The 16,954-nt window shown below is 41.8% G+C and overlaps 1 protein-coding gene across 3 annotated transcripts in view; it reads left to right on the top strand.

The window, feature by feature from the left end:
* RGL1 (ral guanine nucleotide dissociation stimulator like 1) overlaps positions 1–16,954 on the top strand; it is a 292,633-nt gene that overhangs the window by 252,455 nt on the left and 23,224 nt on the right. For all 3 annotated transcript variants that reach the window (XM_061187547.1, XM_061187549.1, XM_061187550.1), the window contains 4 exons: positions 2,244–2,328; positions 12,542–12,631; positions 15,056–15,142; positions 16,465–16,497. In XM_061187547.1, the coding sequence (XP_061043530.1) occupies positions 2,244–2,328; positions 12,542–12,631; positions 15,056–15,142; positions 16,465–16,497 (295 nt within the window). The remainder of the gene's footprint in view (positions 1–2,243; positions 2,329–12,541; positions 12,632–15,055; positions 15,143–16,464; positions 16,498–16,954) is intronic.

The following is a 16,954-nucleotide window of genomic DNA, read 5'->3' as shown; positions in this document are numbered from 1 at the left end:
GTATGCAGCACAGTCTATGCTGTGTGCAGCGCAGCCTATACTGTGTGAGGCACTGTCAGTTCCAGTTGGGAGACAGGCCAGCTTGCTCCCCAGGCAGGCCTGCCTTGTGGATTTGGCGGGCTCTGTCCTTAGAGTGGAAGGTCTAGGTACTCAGTTTCATCAACTCACTCAGAGCTGGTTAAGCCTGAAGGGATTGACACTATCCAAACTCAACAGAGACCCGGATTGGTAAACCAGAGTTTCATAGATTTATGCTGAAAAAGGAGTGCCAGAGTGTTCAACCTACTGATAAGCTCACATTCTCTATCAGAGGCAAGTCTGCTCAGGGGAAGTCACGTTATTTATTATATAATTCTTTGATGGGTTTTGAAGCAGGTGATCTCATTGCCTGGTGTTATAGATCTGCAGACGCCTCAGCCACTTGGACTCCAGAGCTCGTGTTCTGTTATCTATCAGGAGAAAAAGTGGCAGATAGGCTTTTCAAAGTCCAGTGCAGTTTTCTTGATTACCACTCTTTTCTTGGGTTCTATCTCCTCTTCATTAGTTTGACTGAAGAAGGTGACTCTGTGTGATAGAGAGATTAGTTAATTGATTTTCCTCTGCACAGGAGTCTTATGAAAGATAAGGATCATGTAAAATCATTAGATGTTAGGCCGTGGCGAAATATGATGGGAAAATCAGATGCGTACAGCATCCCCACTCTCAGCACCCCAGCCCCGCTCCTTCCCCTCATCACTGCTCCTCAACTGTGGTATCAGAAACAATGGGATGGTCAGGGGCTAAAATGAAGTCTTGCCCCACTGCACCCTTCTCTGGTGGCAGTGAAAGGTAATCCTATCTTTCCTTGGTGGTTGATAAGTAGAACACTATAGAAAGTCACTTAGCCAGCCAAAGATTTCTACCATAGCAAATCTGAGGCTAAAACACAAGTAAAAAAATTAGTGGACTTGTTTCTTAATCTCCTTGGTTACCATATGAGAAGGTCCATTCTTCCAGCTGGCTTTTGTATTTAAGAAACACCACAAAACAAACCTCAAAGCCCTATTCTGTACAACATGGGTGTCTGGTTTGTGTCTTCATTGGTTGGTGGGTTCATATTTTAGCAGGGCTGCTGGAGAAGTATCACACACAGTTCCTGAGAGAAGCCACTTGCATATCAGCTCTATATAGTTTCTATTGCTAAATTCAAGGAACAGGGTTAGATTTTATTCGGTTATTACTTTCCTGATAACCCTTTATGTTAATAACTTTCAGTGGACAGAGGAGACATCTATTTCTTTCTGTTTATTTAGGCCCACATGTAATTAAGTTCTTAATGATTTTTTCCAAATATAAATAGCTTTAATGGTTTTCTTAATTCTAAGAGTAATACAACACTCATTGTAAGACACATGAATTCTTAGTAATCGCTTTCTCATAATAATGCAAGTGTTGCATATAGAATGACATTGCCTCTGTTAATTCTTTGCCTTCAGAATCATCCTCTCAGTAACCCTGGAGGGGCGTAGAGAAAAGTGCGAGGCCCGTGGAGACGTAGTGTACCAGGGAGGGGCAAGGCAGGAGTAGGTGCTTTACATGTGTGATCCTGGTGACCTTCACGGCCATCCTGTGAGGGGGCTGTCACTGTTTCCATAGTGCAGACAAGAAAACTGAAGCTCAGGAAAGTTGAGCAACTTGTCTCAGATCACTTAGGGAGTGAGTGGCCGAGTTGGGATCAGAACCCACCGCCTCTGACTCCAGAGCCCGTTCTGGTTCCACCATCTACTCTGACTCTAAGAGATTCAGGAAATTTGGGTTCTGTACTGCAGCTCTCAGCAGTCAGTAGTGGAAGCTCGGACAAATCCCCAACCCTGGCATCTTCATCTCTCAAATGAGGGGACTGGCCAAGAAGAGTTCTCAGGTCCTGTAGGGCTGTGGGTGTGTTGCTAAGAGAGAATTTTTTTTAACTTGCTGAAGAGAACATGTCCCAATTAGACAACTTAATACCCCAGTTTAACAATCTTTTTTTAGGATTATAACATGCATGGTTAGAAAATATCCCTCTCTTCACACAGGTGATCATGTCTACCTGTAAAAAAAAAAAAAAAAAAAAAAAAGCCACCCTGCATAGAAAAGGTCATTGGCTTTGTCTGTGCTCACGTAGCCCTCCCCTCTGTAGCCAGAGGTACTGAGGACACCTGCGCCCAAGGTGTTGGACTTTTAGTAATCTTCATTTGTTAATGTTTTCTTCATCCCTTTTGTAGGGACCGAATGATGATGTTCGAAGAACTTTCAGACATCTTCTCAGACCATAATAACCACCTGACCAGCCGGGAGCTACTGATGAAGGTGAGGGCGCTGGGTTGTACTGTGCTGACCGCTCTGGCATCCGTTCAATGGAAGGGTAGCTTGAGGGCTCCTTGGATGCCTGCAGTCCCTTGAGAGAGGCTACGGGGACTGGAAGGCAGGACTTTTGGTTTTTAAGCCAAATCGAAGAAGCCTGAGGCTGAGAAGATTCAAAGTCCAGCTCCTCAGCTTCACTGTGATGCAACCAGATTGTGAAACTTGCGTTGCTGCCTGTAGCTCCTCAACAAGCTGCCCTGGAAACACTGAGTGCTGGCAGTGAGGTGGGTGAGAGGGCCTGGAATATCCTTCTCAGCAAAACGGCTTCTAGAAGGACAGGGGCCAAGCCTGCAATTCTACATCCTTTATTTGCACTAAATTGCGCAGCTTGTCCGTCAGCAGTATTTATCGAACACCAGATGAGTGCTGGCTTCTGAACGGCAGGCTAGGTAAAGCTACAGCTCGGTTCATTTTCTTTCTCTAGATGTTTGTTAAACATCTGATATTTGTAAAACATTTGACCGGCCTCTGGGAGTATGAAGAAGACGAACACAGACCCTGTTTTTGGGAACTCACCTGCTGGTGGGTGGATATAGACACTAAACAAGAACGAGTAGTCAAAGAAAGGTACAAAGATAGGTTGTGAGCAATCATCAGAGGGGAACATGGACCACATATTATCTTCACGGCCTCTCTATAAAGTAGATTTTATCCTCCTCATTTTGCAGCTAGCCAAGCCTCAGAGAGGTAAGGAACATACCCGAAGTCCCACACCTGGTAGGTGGTGGAGCTAGAATGTGAGTCCAGCCTGTGTGAGACTCTAAAGCCAGTGCTTTCATCACTTAGGCATAAAACTATTTCTTTTGACCACTTGGGAGTAGGAGGCAGGGTATGTCAGGTGAAACTTCATGGAGAAGGAAAATAAGTTGGTAATTCAGTTAATCCTGATTGGGCATTCACTGTGTGCTGGGTGAGGGAGGTACAGCCGTTCTGAAGGCAGCCTCTGATCTTAAGGAGACTGCAGTCTCATGGGGGAGGTGAAGTGGGCAATTATGAAAAAAACCCCAAAAACCAAAAGTAAAAACAAAAAAACTATGATATGTGCTACCATAGGGGGAAGCCCTGAACTGGGCTATTAGAACAGAGGACCCTTGTCCTTAGTCTCCTTTTCTGTGAATTGGAGGTGATAATAGTACTATTTAGTCTACTGATCTCATGGAATTGTTTTGAAGATTGACTAAGGAAATATTTGAAAGCCATGTGCAAATGTCAATTTTTTTTAGTATTTGGCAAGCTATCTACATGTGAAACCAAAGTACGCATAACAAATGAAAATGAAAAAAGTATAAGTGATACATGTAGGCTTAGAGTAGACACTTGGAGTAGGAATGAGAGTCAAGTGGGGGTGGGGTTACTTAGAAAAGGCATCAGTTGATAACTGTTAGGTTAGTCGTTCCTGTAAGAGCATCTGTTACGGTCTTCTTGACTGTTCTCCTCCTAAGTCCTGCTCCTCTTCCTTCATGTCTCAGTGAGGACTACATTTCTGCTTGAATCCTTCCTTGACACCCTCAGGTCTGATTAGGCGCCTTCCCATGTCCTCCAGAAGCCCGTCGTTCCTCTGTCCTAACACTTATCATATGCTCCATTAGAATCGCTTGTGCATTTCACCTGTCTCCCTGCTGGCCTGTAAGCCTCTTGCAGGCAGGGACTTTTTCACTGTTATGTATCTATGCCTAACACATTGGGCATGTAGCAAGTGTTCAGAAACTGACATCCATTGATGGACCTCCTAATTCACAGGACTTTAACAACTTGCCCACTCTTAGCCCTTCTTGGCGTAGACGATGTGAGCAGGGCCGGGTGGCTGCTGTCTGACTTTGGATTCGGCTCACCTGATGAACTGCACAGTAAACAGTGCTTGGCTTGCTGAGGTGGTGTTACTCCCTGCTTCACATCCCCTTGGATTTGCAGACTTTAAATGGAAACTCATCTGGCTGGAAGGAGATCGCTTAGTGGTCTCCCTGTCAGTAATACAAAGCTAGACTAATTGGAGCCACACATTCAAATCCCGATAGCTCTGAGTCATCCTTCCAAAGCAGATAAATTGAATACTGTGCAGCTCATTGCCTGGTGGCCATCTTCTGGCTGAAACCTTAGAAGCAGAGCTATATCTAGACATTAAAGGTCCCATAAACCTTTCTGAAATGTAGAAGTTTACCTCGGTGCTCTAGGTTAAATTTCTTATACGTGGCTGGAATCCCAAAGATGAAAAACTTGGCTATGAATTCATGTGGTCTGTGCATTATCGTTAATGATAGTGGAATGTTTTGGGCAGGTCATACATCTCTGTGGGTCCCTTTCCAGTCATCTTTATTATTCTTCATACTAAGTATATAATTCTGGATGTTAATTCTCAGCACAGTTGTAATGAAATGAAGGTACTTTGGTTTTCAGAAGAACCATGGCTGGTCTCTGTTTTTAATATTGCCACTCCTGGACTTAAACTGATTTGTGGTTGGGTAATCCTAGTCGTGAATGACCTATCTTCTCTTCTGCTTCTGGACAGATGTAAGGTGCTACCTCTATAATACTATGGCTGAGGCAACATCAGAATTAGCAAAAATCTGTGGTTTTCCTTTTAATTGTTGGAGACAAATGTTTTTATTTTACTCAGAGATTATCTTAAAACTGTTACTGTCTTATGATTTCTGAAACTTGGATCATTCCAAACAGGTTATCTATGGAGTCCACACATTTCAAACCAACAGGAAGGCAGAATCTCACCAAATCTTCTTGGTTCTTGGGATTCTTGGTGAAAACTCTTCTGGGTTACATTGCTAGAAACAAATGCTAGAAAGGCCCAGGCAATTGGCTCTGGTGGAGATGTCTGTTTAGTGAAGCTCCAAACACACTGAAGTCAGAGCTGAGGTAGAAGACCGTAGGGCTGGGAAGGCCTATTCATATAATTACCATTAACTGCTGAGCTGTCATTTAATCAACATGTATGGAGAGGAATCCAAATGTCTGTGTGGCATCCAAGTAGAAGAGGCCCCTCTGAGGCCCAGGAACAGGATGGATGAGGGCAGCTGTCCTTTGCCACAGATGGAGATAGAGAGAAGGCAAGACTCAGGTGAGAAGTTTGCACTAGAGAGAGAGAGAAGGACAGAGAGGAGAGGAGATGAAGAGAGTGGAAGGTAGATGGGGGGCAAGATTTGGAATTCATCCAAACATGGGTGATGATTGAGGTCACGGGACTGGATAGTATTTCCAAATACCTGAGTAGAGCGAAAACAAGATGACTTTGTCAGAAAGAAGAGTCATTAAGAGAGAGTGAGCACAGGCAGCAAAAGGAGGCCAGAGGAGGGACCCAGAGTGATGCAGTCACAAATCCTGTGAAAAGTCTCAAGAAGTTTCAAGGGATTGGTGTTGTGAGACCTTGCAGGGCAAAGGATTTAGGGCCGAGGAAGGAAAACACTTGCTTTGGATGTGGAAAACACTTCCACATCCAAAACATGGTTGGATGTGGCACATAGGGGATTTCAGTTGACACCTCATCTGGAAGAGCTGGCACTACTAGTCAGTCTTTTTTTAGTTATCTATCCAGGAGTGGAATCTCACTCTCATGAAGTCATGAAATCAGCAAATCTTCCAGCTCCTCATCCCAGATCTTTGTCCTCCCAATGAGGAGGTTTTCCTAAGTGCTCTTTTAGGATCCTACTTCTGTGATTCTCAGGAGCCTCTTAACTTTTCAGAAATCCTTCTTAAGAATTTTAGGTATACCTGCAATAATGTCCATACATTACATGTCTGTCAGTGATTGAGAAACTGAAAGGGAACCAGAATAACCTACTCCCTGGAAAGAGGTGGACACTTGCATTCAAGTCAGAAAAAATTGATTTCTTACTCCAAGCAAATTCTCAAAAGTTTCCTCTTAGATAGCCTCATCCACCAGAAGGCAGGCAGCAGAAGCAAGAAGAACTACAATCCTGCAGCCTATGGAACGAAAACTACTTTCTCAGAGAGATAGACAAAATGAAATGGCAGAGAACTATGTACCAGATGAAGGAACAAGATAAAACCCCAGAAAAAGAACTAAATGAAGTGGAGATAGGCAACCTTCCAGAAAAAGAATTCAGAATAATGATAGTGAAGATGATCCAGGACCTTGGAAAAAGAATGGAGGCAAAGATCGAGAAGATGCAAGAAATGTTTAACAAAGACCTAGAAGAATTAAAGAACAAACACCTAGAAGAATTAAAGGACAAACAAACAGAGATGAACAATACAATAACCGAAATGAAAAACACACTAGAACGAATCAATAGCAGAATAACTGAGGTAGAAGAACGGATAAGTGACCTGGAAGACAGAATGGTGGAATTCACTGCTGCGGAACAGAATAAAGAAAAAAGAATGAAAAGAAATGAAGATGGCCTAAGAGACCTCTGGGACAACATTAAACACACCAGCATTCTCATTATGGGGTCCCAGAAGGAGAAGAGAGAGAGAGGACCCGAGAAAATATTTGAAGAGATTATAGTCGAAACTTCCTTAACATGGGAAAGGAAATAGCCACCCAAGTCCAGGAAGCACAGAGAGTCTCAGGCAGGATAAAAACAAGGAGAATCATGCCGAGACACCTAGTAATCAAATTGACAAAAATTAAACACAAAGAAAAATTACTAAAAGCAACCAGGGAAAAACAACAAATAACATACAAGGGAACTCCCATAAGGTTAACAGCTGATTTCTCAGCAGAAACTCTACAAGCCAGAAGGGAGTGGCACGATATATTTAAAGTGATGAAAGGGAAGAACCTACAACCAAGATTACTCTACTCAGCAAGGATCTCACTCAGATTCAATGGAGAAATTAAAACCTTTACAGACAAGCAAAAGCTAAGAGAATTCAGCACCACCAAACCAGCTTTACAACAAATGCTAAAGGAACTTCTCTAGGCAGGAAACACAAGAGAAGGAAAAGACCTACAATAACAAACCCAAAACAATTAAGAAAATGGTAACAGGAAAACACATATCGATAACTACCTTAAATATAAATGGATTAAATGCTCCAACCAAAAGACATAGACTGGCTGAATGGATACAAAAACAAGATCCGTGTATATGCTGTTTATAAGAGACCCACTTCAGACCTAGGGACACATACAGACTGAAAGTGAGGGGATGGAAAAAGATATCCCATGCAAACGGAAATCAAAAGAAAGCTGGAGTAGCAATACTTATATCAGATAAAATAGACTTTAAAATAAAGAATGTTACAAGAGACAAGGAAGGACACTACATAATGATCAAGGGATCAATGCAAGAAGAAGATATAACAATTATAAATATATATGCACCCAACATAGGAGCACCTCAGTACATAAGGCAAATGCTAACAGCTATAAAAGGAAAAAACAATAGTAACACAATAATAGTGGGGGACTTGAACACCTCACACCAATGGACAGATCATTCACACAGAAAATTAATAAGGAAAAACAAGCTTTTAATGACACAGTAGGTAAGATAGATTTAATTGATATTTATAGGACATTCCATCCAAAAACAGCATACTACACCTTCTTCTCAAGTGCGCACAGAACATTCTCCAGGATAGATCACATCTTGGGTCACAAATCAAGATTCGGTAAATTTAAGAAAATTGAAATCATATCAAGCATCTTTTTCCAACCACAGCACTATGAGATTAGAAATAAATTACAGGGAAAAAAACGTAAAAAACACAAACACCTGGAGACTAAACAATACATTACTAAATAATCAAGAGATCACTGAAGAAGTCAAAGAGGAAATTAGAAAATACCTAGAGACAAATGACAATGAAAACACGATGATCCAAAACCTGTGGGATGCAGCAAAAGCAGTTCTAAGAGGGAATTTTATAGCAATACAATCCTACATCAAGAAACAAGAAAAATCTCAAATAAACAATCTAACCTTACACCTGAAGGAACTAGAGAAAGAAGAACAAACAAAACCCAAAGTTAGTAGCAGGAAAGAAATCATAAAGATCAGAGCAGAAATAACTGAAATAGAAATAAAAAACACAATGGCAAAGATCAATAAAACTGAAAGCTGGTTCTTTGAGAAGATAAACAAAATTGATAAACCTTTAGCCAGACTCATCAAGAAAAAGAGGGAGAGGACTCAAATCAATAAAATTATAAATGAAAAAGGAGAAGTACAGTGGATACCACAGAAATACAAAGCATCCTAAGAGACTACTGAAAGCAACTCTGTGTCAATAAAATGGACAACCTGGAAGAAATGGACAAATTCTTGGAAAGATATAACCTTCCAAGACTGAACCAGGAAGAAATAGAAAATATGAACAGACCAATCACAGGTAATGAAATTGAAACTGTGATTAAAAATCTCCCAACAAACAAAAGCCCAGGACCAGATAGCTTCACAGGTGAATTCTATCAAACATTTAGAGAAGAGCTAACACCCATCCTTCTCAAGCTCTTCCAAAAAATTGCAGAGGAAGGAACACTCCCAAACTCATTCTATGAGGCCACCATCATCCTGATACCAAAACCAGACAAAGATACTACAAAAAAAGAAAATTACAGACCAATATCACTGACGAATATAGATGCAAAAACCCTCAACAAAATACTAGCAAACAGAATCCAACAACACATTAAAAGGATCATATACTATGATCAAGTGGGATTTATCCCAGGGATGCAAGGATTCTTCAATATATGCAAATCAATCAATGTGATACACCATATTAACAAACTGAAGAATAAAAACCATATGATCATCTCAATAGATGCAGGAAAAGTTTTTGACAAAATTCAACACCCATTTATGATAAGAACTCTCCAGAAAAGTGGGCATAGAGGGAACCTACCTCAACATAATAAAGGCCATATACGACAAACCCACAGCAAACATCATTCTCAGTGGTGAAGAACTGAAAGCATTTCCTCGAAGATCAGGAGCAAGACAAGGATGTCCACTCTCACCACTATCATTCAACATAGTTTTGGGAGTCCTAGCCATGGCAATCAGAGAAGAAAAAGAAATAAAAGGAATACAAATTGGAAAAGAAGGAGTAAAACTGTCACTGTTTGCAGATGACATGATATTATACATAGAAAATCCTAAAGATGCCACCAGAAAACTACTAGAACTAATCAATGAATTTGGTAAAGTTGCAGGATACAAAATTAATGCACAGAAATCTCTTGCATTCCTATACACTAACAACAAAAGATCAGAAAGAGAAATTAAGGGAACAATCCCATTCACCATTGCAACAAAAAGAATAAAATACCTAGGAATAAGCCTACCTAAGGAGGTAAAAAGACCTGTGCTCAGAAAACTAAAAGACACTGATGAAATAAATCAAAGATGACATAAACAGATGGAGAGGTATACCATGTTCTTGGATTGGAAGAATCAGTATTGTGAAAATGACTATACTACCCAAAGCAATCTACAGATTCAGTGCAATCTCTATCAAATTACCAATGGCATTTTTTACAGAACTAGAACAAAAAAACTCTCAAAATTTGTATGGAGACACAAAAGACCTCAAATAGCAAAGCAATCTTGAGGGAAAAAAACAGAGCTGGAGGAATCAGACTCCCTGACTTCAGACTATACTACAAAGCTACAGTAATCAAGACAATATGGTACTGGCACAAAAACAGAAATATAGATCAATGGAACAGGATAGAAATACCAGAGATAAACCCATGCACCTGTGGTCAACTAATCTGTGACAAAGGAGGCAAGAATATACAATGGAGAAAAGACAGTCTCTTCAATAAGTGGTGCTGGGAAAACTGGGTAGCTACAGGTAAAAGAATGAAATTATAACACTACCTAACACCATACACAAAAATAAACTCCACATGGATTAGAGACCTAAATGTAAGACCGGACACTATAAAACTCTTAGAGGAAAACATAGGCAGAACACTCTTTGACGTAAATCAACAGCAAGGTGTTTGCTGACCCACCTTCTAGAGTAATGGAAATAAAAACAAAACTAAACAAATGGGACCTAATGAAACTTAAAAGCTTTTGCACAGCAAAGGAAACTGTAAATAAGACGAAAGGACAACCCTCAGAATTTGCAAACGAATAAATGGACAAAGGATTGATCTCCAAAATATATAAACAGCTCATGCAGCTCAATATTAAAGAAACAAACAACCCAATCAAAAAATGGGCAGAAGACCTAAATAGACATTTCTCCAAAGAAGACATACAGATGGCCAAGAGGCACATGAAAAGCTGCTCAACATCACTAATTATTAGAGAAATGCAAATCAGAACTACAATGAGGTATCACCTCACACTGGTTAGAATGGGCATCATCAGAAAATCTGCAAACAACAAATGCTGGAGAGGGTGTGGAGAAAAGGGAACCCTCCTGCACTGCTGGTGGGAATGTAAATTGATACAGCCACTATGGAGAACAGTATGGAGGTTCCTTAAAAAACAAAAAATAGAATTACCGTATGACCCAGCAATCTCACTACTGGGCATATACCCAGAGAAGACCAGAATTCAAAAAGACCCATTCACCCCAGTGTTCATCACAGCACTATTTACAATAGCCAGGACATGGAACCAACCTAAATATCCATCGACAGATGAATGGATAAAGAAGATGTGGCACGTATGTGCAATGGAATATTACTCAGCCATAAAAAGGAACGAAATTGGGTCATTTGTAGAGATGTGGGTGGACCTAGAAACTGTCATACAGAGTGAAGTAAGAGAAAAACAGAAAGAGAAAACAAATATCGTATATTAATGCATATATGTGGAATCCAGAAAAATGGTATCGATGATCTTATTTACAAAGCAGAAACAGAGACACAGACTTAGAGAACAAATGTATGGACACCAAGGGGGGAAAGCTGGTGGCGGGAGGTGGTGATGGTGTGATGAATTGGGAGATTGGGATTGACATGTATACACTAATTTGTATAAAATAGGTAACTATTAAGAACCTGCTGTATAAAAAGATAAATAAAACAAATTTCAAAAAAAAAATAATTATCAATAGTTTGGGAGGACTCAACCACCCAGCACAGGAAGTGGCACATGTTAGGACACTTTCGTTCATCCCCAGGAAAAACTATAAGCAGGGCATCATTAAACGATACCTCTTCTTATTATCATTTGTAATAGGGAGACTGAAAGTAGGTAATGAGTCACTATGGGTTCTGTCCCCAGTGATGTACCTGGACCTGGGTAAAGGCTGGTGAATGATACAAGATGCTGATGTCGCAGTGTCATCGGAAAGGCTAAGTCACTGGAAAAGATCCCCTCGTAGTCGTACAGTAGTGAAAAGTCACATGCTGTGGTCATATAATAAACCCAGGGAGAACTGACTAAGGGAAAACCAATGCAGTTATGCACTACTGAATTGTGAAATTTGCCTCCCATTCATGCAGTTCCTGGAAAATGAGAACTTAACAAGACCCCAAAACCACAAAACCAAAAACACTTTATGTTCAGTCAGCAAACTGGAGATTAGTCATTATGTAGAAGAGTTTGTTGTCACAACAGATGGGAGGAGAGAAAGGGTAGCCATCTGTCCTCAGGCGCCAGGAGGAAAGATTGATTTGTAGGAGTTCCAAACCGGAGAGGCAACTTGGGAGGATGGACTGGGGGAGAAAAAGGGGAGAAAAATGTATGAACGTCTGGCTTTCACAGATCAGTGCTGGACTTCCTCAGAAAACTTCCGGTATAAAAAGTTTCATTTAGCTAAGAAATACCACAGAAATAGTCCCTTTTCTTCCACAGAATGCTGGCACATGCCTTTCAGGCCAAGATCAAGAAATTATAAAATTTACAGAGGAAGAGATCTTCATTTCCAGGATGTGTGATTACTTCGAGTGAAATTTGGGATGTGTAAAAATTGTCTCCAGTTCTGGGAATTGCCTGCCTTGTATTAATGATTGATTTTATAACCAAATCAGGGGCTCTTCTTACAAAATAGGGGGAAAACAGGATAAGCCATGGCCACCAGGCACTCTCAAGAATAGATGGCTCAACCACTAGCCAGCTAAGTGTTTGCATAATAGCCCAGAGCCTGCTGGAGGCCGCTTCACTTTGCACGGCGTCCAGATAGTTGTACAGAGTTTCCGCCCCAGAAACTAGGTGCCCCTTCACTTGCCCCTGTATCACTTTTCTCTGTGTGTGCTTCTGTTTCTTAGGAAGGAACCTCCAAATTTGCAAACCTGGACAGCAGCGTGAAGGAAAACCAGAAGCGCACTCAGAGGCGGCTTCAGCTCCAGAAGGACATGGTATGCAAGGCCCTGGGTCTCCCTGAGGGCCCACCAGAGAGCGGCCCTGTGTCGGGGGCTGGGCTCCTGCACGGCCTTGGACCCTGTAGTCTGCAGGGTGCCCCTGCCCTCAAAGAAGTTCTCCCATTCTTTACCTCATCTGTTCTCAGCAGCCCTGGGAGGTCTGAAGCTATTTTCACTCCCACTCGACCCAGCAGGAAATAAACACTGAAAGTCGCAAATCACATTGTTTTCTGGAACATTTTTATTTTCTGGAAGTGAGGGAAAGTCTGCGGCAGGTAGACTTCTGTCCCTTTTGCTATCTTCTTTATCCACTCCTGCACTTAGGAGCTACCGCGACCTTGGCCTTGAGACCCCTGGGCTTCAGTTCCCCGACGGGAATGCCTACTGTAGCCAGCTTGGAACACACGGTGGCCCAGGACCTGGGTGCCGGGGAGAGAGAGTGTCAGCTCCCAGGAGGACTTGCTCCTTGCACTCGGAGATCTTTTCATTTGTTCCAAATCCTCTAGTCATTTTCTGGCTCTCGTCACTAACCCCAAGTACTAGCCAAATCTTTCTAGTTTTTCGGTACTCAAAGGAACGTGATACCTCCCTCTTTAAGACTGAAAGGTAGTTCTTGACATCATTGGCTTTATTTTTAACACTCTCCTAACTTTTAGCATAGAAGGGGAAAACCAGAGAGAGGAGAATGGAGATTGACAAACTCAAAATACTCTCATCCCTGCTTTGAGAAGATTTTCTCCTTTGGAAAGCTGGGCATAAATCAGAAATGTTGGTTTTGAGTGATGGGAGTCTTCTGTAACATAAAGCCTGTAAAGCATTCACAGCACTTCAGACTTTTTTGGTGGTTCAAAGACAAGTTAAAAATAGCCATTAAAAAAAGAGAGATTATTTTAGTTCAGGATGAGACCTTGTACACATGATAGGGAAGGACATACTGCGGCTGACAGAGAGTTCCTGAAGGACAAAACTCTGCCTGGAGTGAACCTCAAGAAGCAGCTCTGGCTGAGGAAACAGCCAGCTGCACAGACATCAGGCAGCCTTGTTCTGCCCTGGTGGATATCTTGTTTTCTTGCCAGAATTTCCATAAGTGCCTTAATGGACTGTAGGATAAGGTGTCGTCCATGGAAGCCCCTTTTTATTTTCTCTTCAGAATGGTTAGTGCCTCTGTGGCCTTATGGAGAATAGGGATGATTTCAAAGGAAATTTGGTGAAATTAATATAGTATATATATACCTGCAGTGGAAGTGCTTCTACATTTCTTTCTGAGGGAAATTTTTTTTTTAAATAAACTTTTTATTTTAGAATTTAAAGAGTTCCAGATAATACATAGAGTTTCTGTGAATCCCTCCCCCATCCCCCCTCCACCTCCCCACCTCCCCACCCATTGACATTTTCTGTAACCGTGGCATATCTGTCAATACTAAGAAACCGACATGGGCATACTGCTGTTAACTGAAACCCAGACTTGACTTGGATTTCACCAGTTTTCCATGAGCATTCTCGTTCTGTTCCAGGATCCAACCCAGGGCACCCCACTGCATTTAGTTGCCACCCTAGTACCCTCTGCTGTGTGACAGTTTCTGAGTCTTTCCTTGTTTGTCATTACCTGACAGTCTTCAGCAAGACTGTTCTAGTATCCTTAGAATGTCCCACAACCAGGGGGTGTCTGTTGTTTTTCTAGTGATTAGACTGAGGTCACAGGTTTGGGGAAGAATATCACAGATGTGAAGTGTCTTCTCATCGTATCAAGGAGTGAATGACATCAGCATGACATCTGATGTCACTGGTGATATTAGCCTTCACCACTTGTTTAAGGTAGAGTTTGGCAGGTTTTCTACTTTAAAGGGACTATTTTTCCCTTTCCCTCCTGTATTCTTCAGAACCGAGTCACCAAGCCACTTTACTAGTGACACCCCGTCCTCCTGCGGTCACACTTCTCCAGTGGGCAGCAGCCCAATCCTCTACCAATGGTGAGACCATCCCTCCCAGGGCCATTCTCAACCACTGGGAGTGTCCACATGCTGTGAAAGAGAACAGAGGTCCCTCTGACCTGAGTCTAAGCAATGTGTAAACCCCACTGTGAACACACTTGAACCATCTCCTGGCTTTGAGGCTTGGTTTTCATGACTTTGAAAGTTACCTTGGTGATACAGTTCCTGACCTATTTGTGTTAGGGATTTTTAAACATCTCATTCATGGAGGTTAGCACTAGGGGCCTTAAATTAGGCCTTGAATGGTCCTTAATTATTCTCCAAATGCTGTCGAGGATCACCTAGCCATTCGAAGACTGCTGCTTCCATCTGCAAATGGGCACGTTGCTGACTGTAGCGGGCCACAGGTCCATTTGGTCCAGTGTGGAGGTGATCGAAACCCTAAACTTTCAACAACAGCAAAGATGGTTTTACTGTGCTTGCTCTTCAGGGTGTGATGCAGGGAACCGTGCCCTACCTGGGCACCTTCCTGACTGACCTGACCATGCTTGACACTGCCCTTCAGGACTACATCGAGGTGAGTTCCAGGCTGATGGTGCAGGTGGGTCGGCAGCCTTCTCGTTGGTTACCCAAGAGAGAAATACACTTTTGTTAGTACCTATTGAGGGCTTTTTATGAACGTGGCATTGTGCTAGATGCTATGAGGAATACGAAGATGAGTGACACCAGCAGTGGCTCACAATCCAGTGGAAGGTATCTATCAAAGCAGGCAGTGATGGATAGAAATAGTGAGAATTCAAACAGAAATGCAAAGAGAGAAGAGGACAGGCCATGATCAATTCCCTGTGAGGGGAGGTCGTGGCAGATCCTTAGGAAGGAGTGGGTTTGAGCAAAGACCGAGGTGCTGGGTGGGACTTTGGCAGGTGGAGCTGAGGGGATAATGTACCCTCACATTCTACCTGCTCGGGTAGGGAGTCAGCCAGGCTCGTGGATTTTTAAGTATCGCTTTATTGTTTCAGATTATTACCTTCTCTGTCTCTCTCAGAATGGGGAAAGAAGTGAAACAAGCTACTTGTTAGTAACAGTAATACAGTAGAATATCACATGGAGAAGGGATTGGATATTTGAAATGAAATTTAAGGATTTCCTGTGTATTTAAGTTTATCTCACCTTCCTGGTTATCACATGCAGTCAGTCAGTCCGCTTTTACTCTATCATAATTAGAAGGAGTAGCAGTTATCTTGCAAATTCCCACCTCCAAGGTCGTCGTAAATGTTGTGGACATGCTCCCTCAGAGAGAGATGCTCCGCGTCTCTTCACATCCTCTGCCTCAGCTTATCTCAGGAAACACTCATCAGTGTTGGGGAATTTGGGGGGAGTGACCAATGATTTAGAAGTTAAATTCAGCCTACTGAGAATAGGAGCTGGGAGGATGGAGAGTTGAAACTTAACTTCGGTGATGATGTTGTGTAGAAGTTTGATAAACTTCTTTTGATAAAACATTGACAATTTGGTTTCCAGTATGAGTCAATGACCATCTGTTTTTGTTGCTTTTGGTAAAGAAAAAAAAGTGTAACAGAACATTTACTCAAGCTTTTGTCTTTACTGTCTCTGCAAATGTATTTGGATTCTGTGTTGTAAATCCTTTATCATTACTGTTAGAGTTGGTTTCAGACGTCTTAAGAGAAGGCTCTCTGCCAATCCTGTCCTATTATAATTAAAAGAATGTTTTTCTTTAAGTGAATGATGCTTCTTGTCCTCCATTGTAGCCATAATTACAGTGTCATGAATAATTGTGACTTATTATCCCTTTGAGCTATTTTAACAAAAACCTAGAACAAATAAGTCTGAGTTTCAAAGTAGCTTGGTTTGTCATTCATTTTAAAAAATTTCTTTCAGGGTGGGCTGATAAACTTTGAGAAGAGGAGAAGGGTAAGTAGGGGTCTTGGCTGTGGTTTTCCATTTTACTTCATCTGGGCATGAAAAAAATTAGAGGAGTGGAGACTTAAATTTTTTACAGAGGCAGAAAAAAATTAGCATTTATTGAAAATTTATCAGATGTCATTGTCCTTGGCATGTTGTTATGTGGTATTGCCCAAGAGCCCTGTGGGGTAGGTTTTATCATCCTCAATTCAAGGGTGAGGAAACCAGGACTCAGAGAGATGAAGTAACTTGACCAGAGTCACCGGGTAGCACAGCCAGGGTTCAAATGCTGTCCTGTCTCTCCTGAGCCCACATTTCTTCCTTTACCCCCTCATCATCTCCTTCTTTACAGTCAGCTTCAGCAATAACAGGTCCATTCTATTAAGGAGAAAGGGTTTCATAAGAGTATATGTTACGGAAGGGTTAATAAAGATGGTTAACTCCTGTAGGCCTATTGAAGAGAGGA

The sequence above is a fragment of the Eubalaena glacialis genome, chromosome 3, assembly GCF_028564815.1.
Source record: "Eubalaena glacialis isolate mEubGla1 chromosome 3, mEubGla1.1.hap2.+ XY, whole genome shotgun sequence".
Classification (NCBI taxonomy): domain Eukaryota; kingdom Metazoa; phylum Chordata; class Mammalia; order Artiodactyla; family Balaenidae; genus Eubalaena; species Eubalaena glacialis.
The sequence above is the reverse complement of the archived record's forward strand: the minus strand, read 5'-3'. Positions and strand labels throughout refer to the sequence as shown.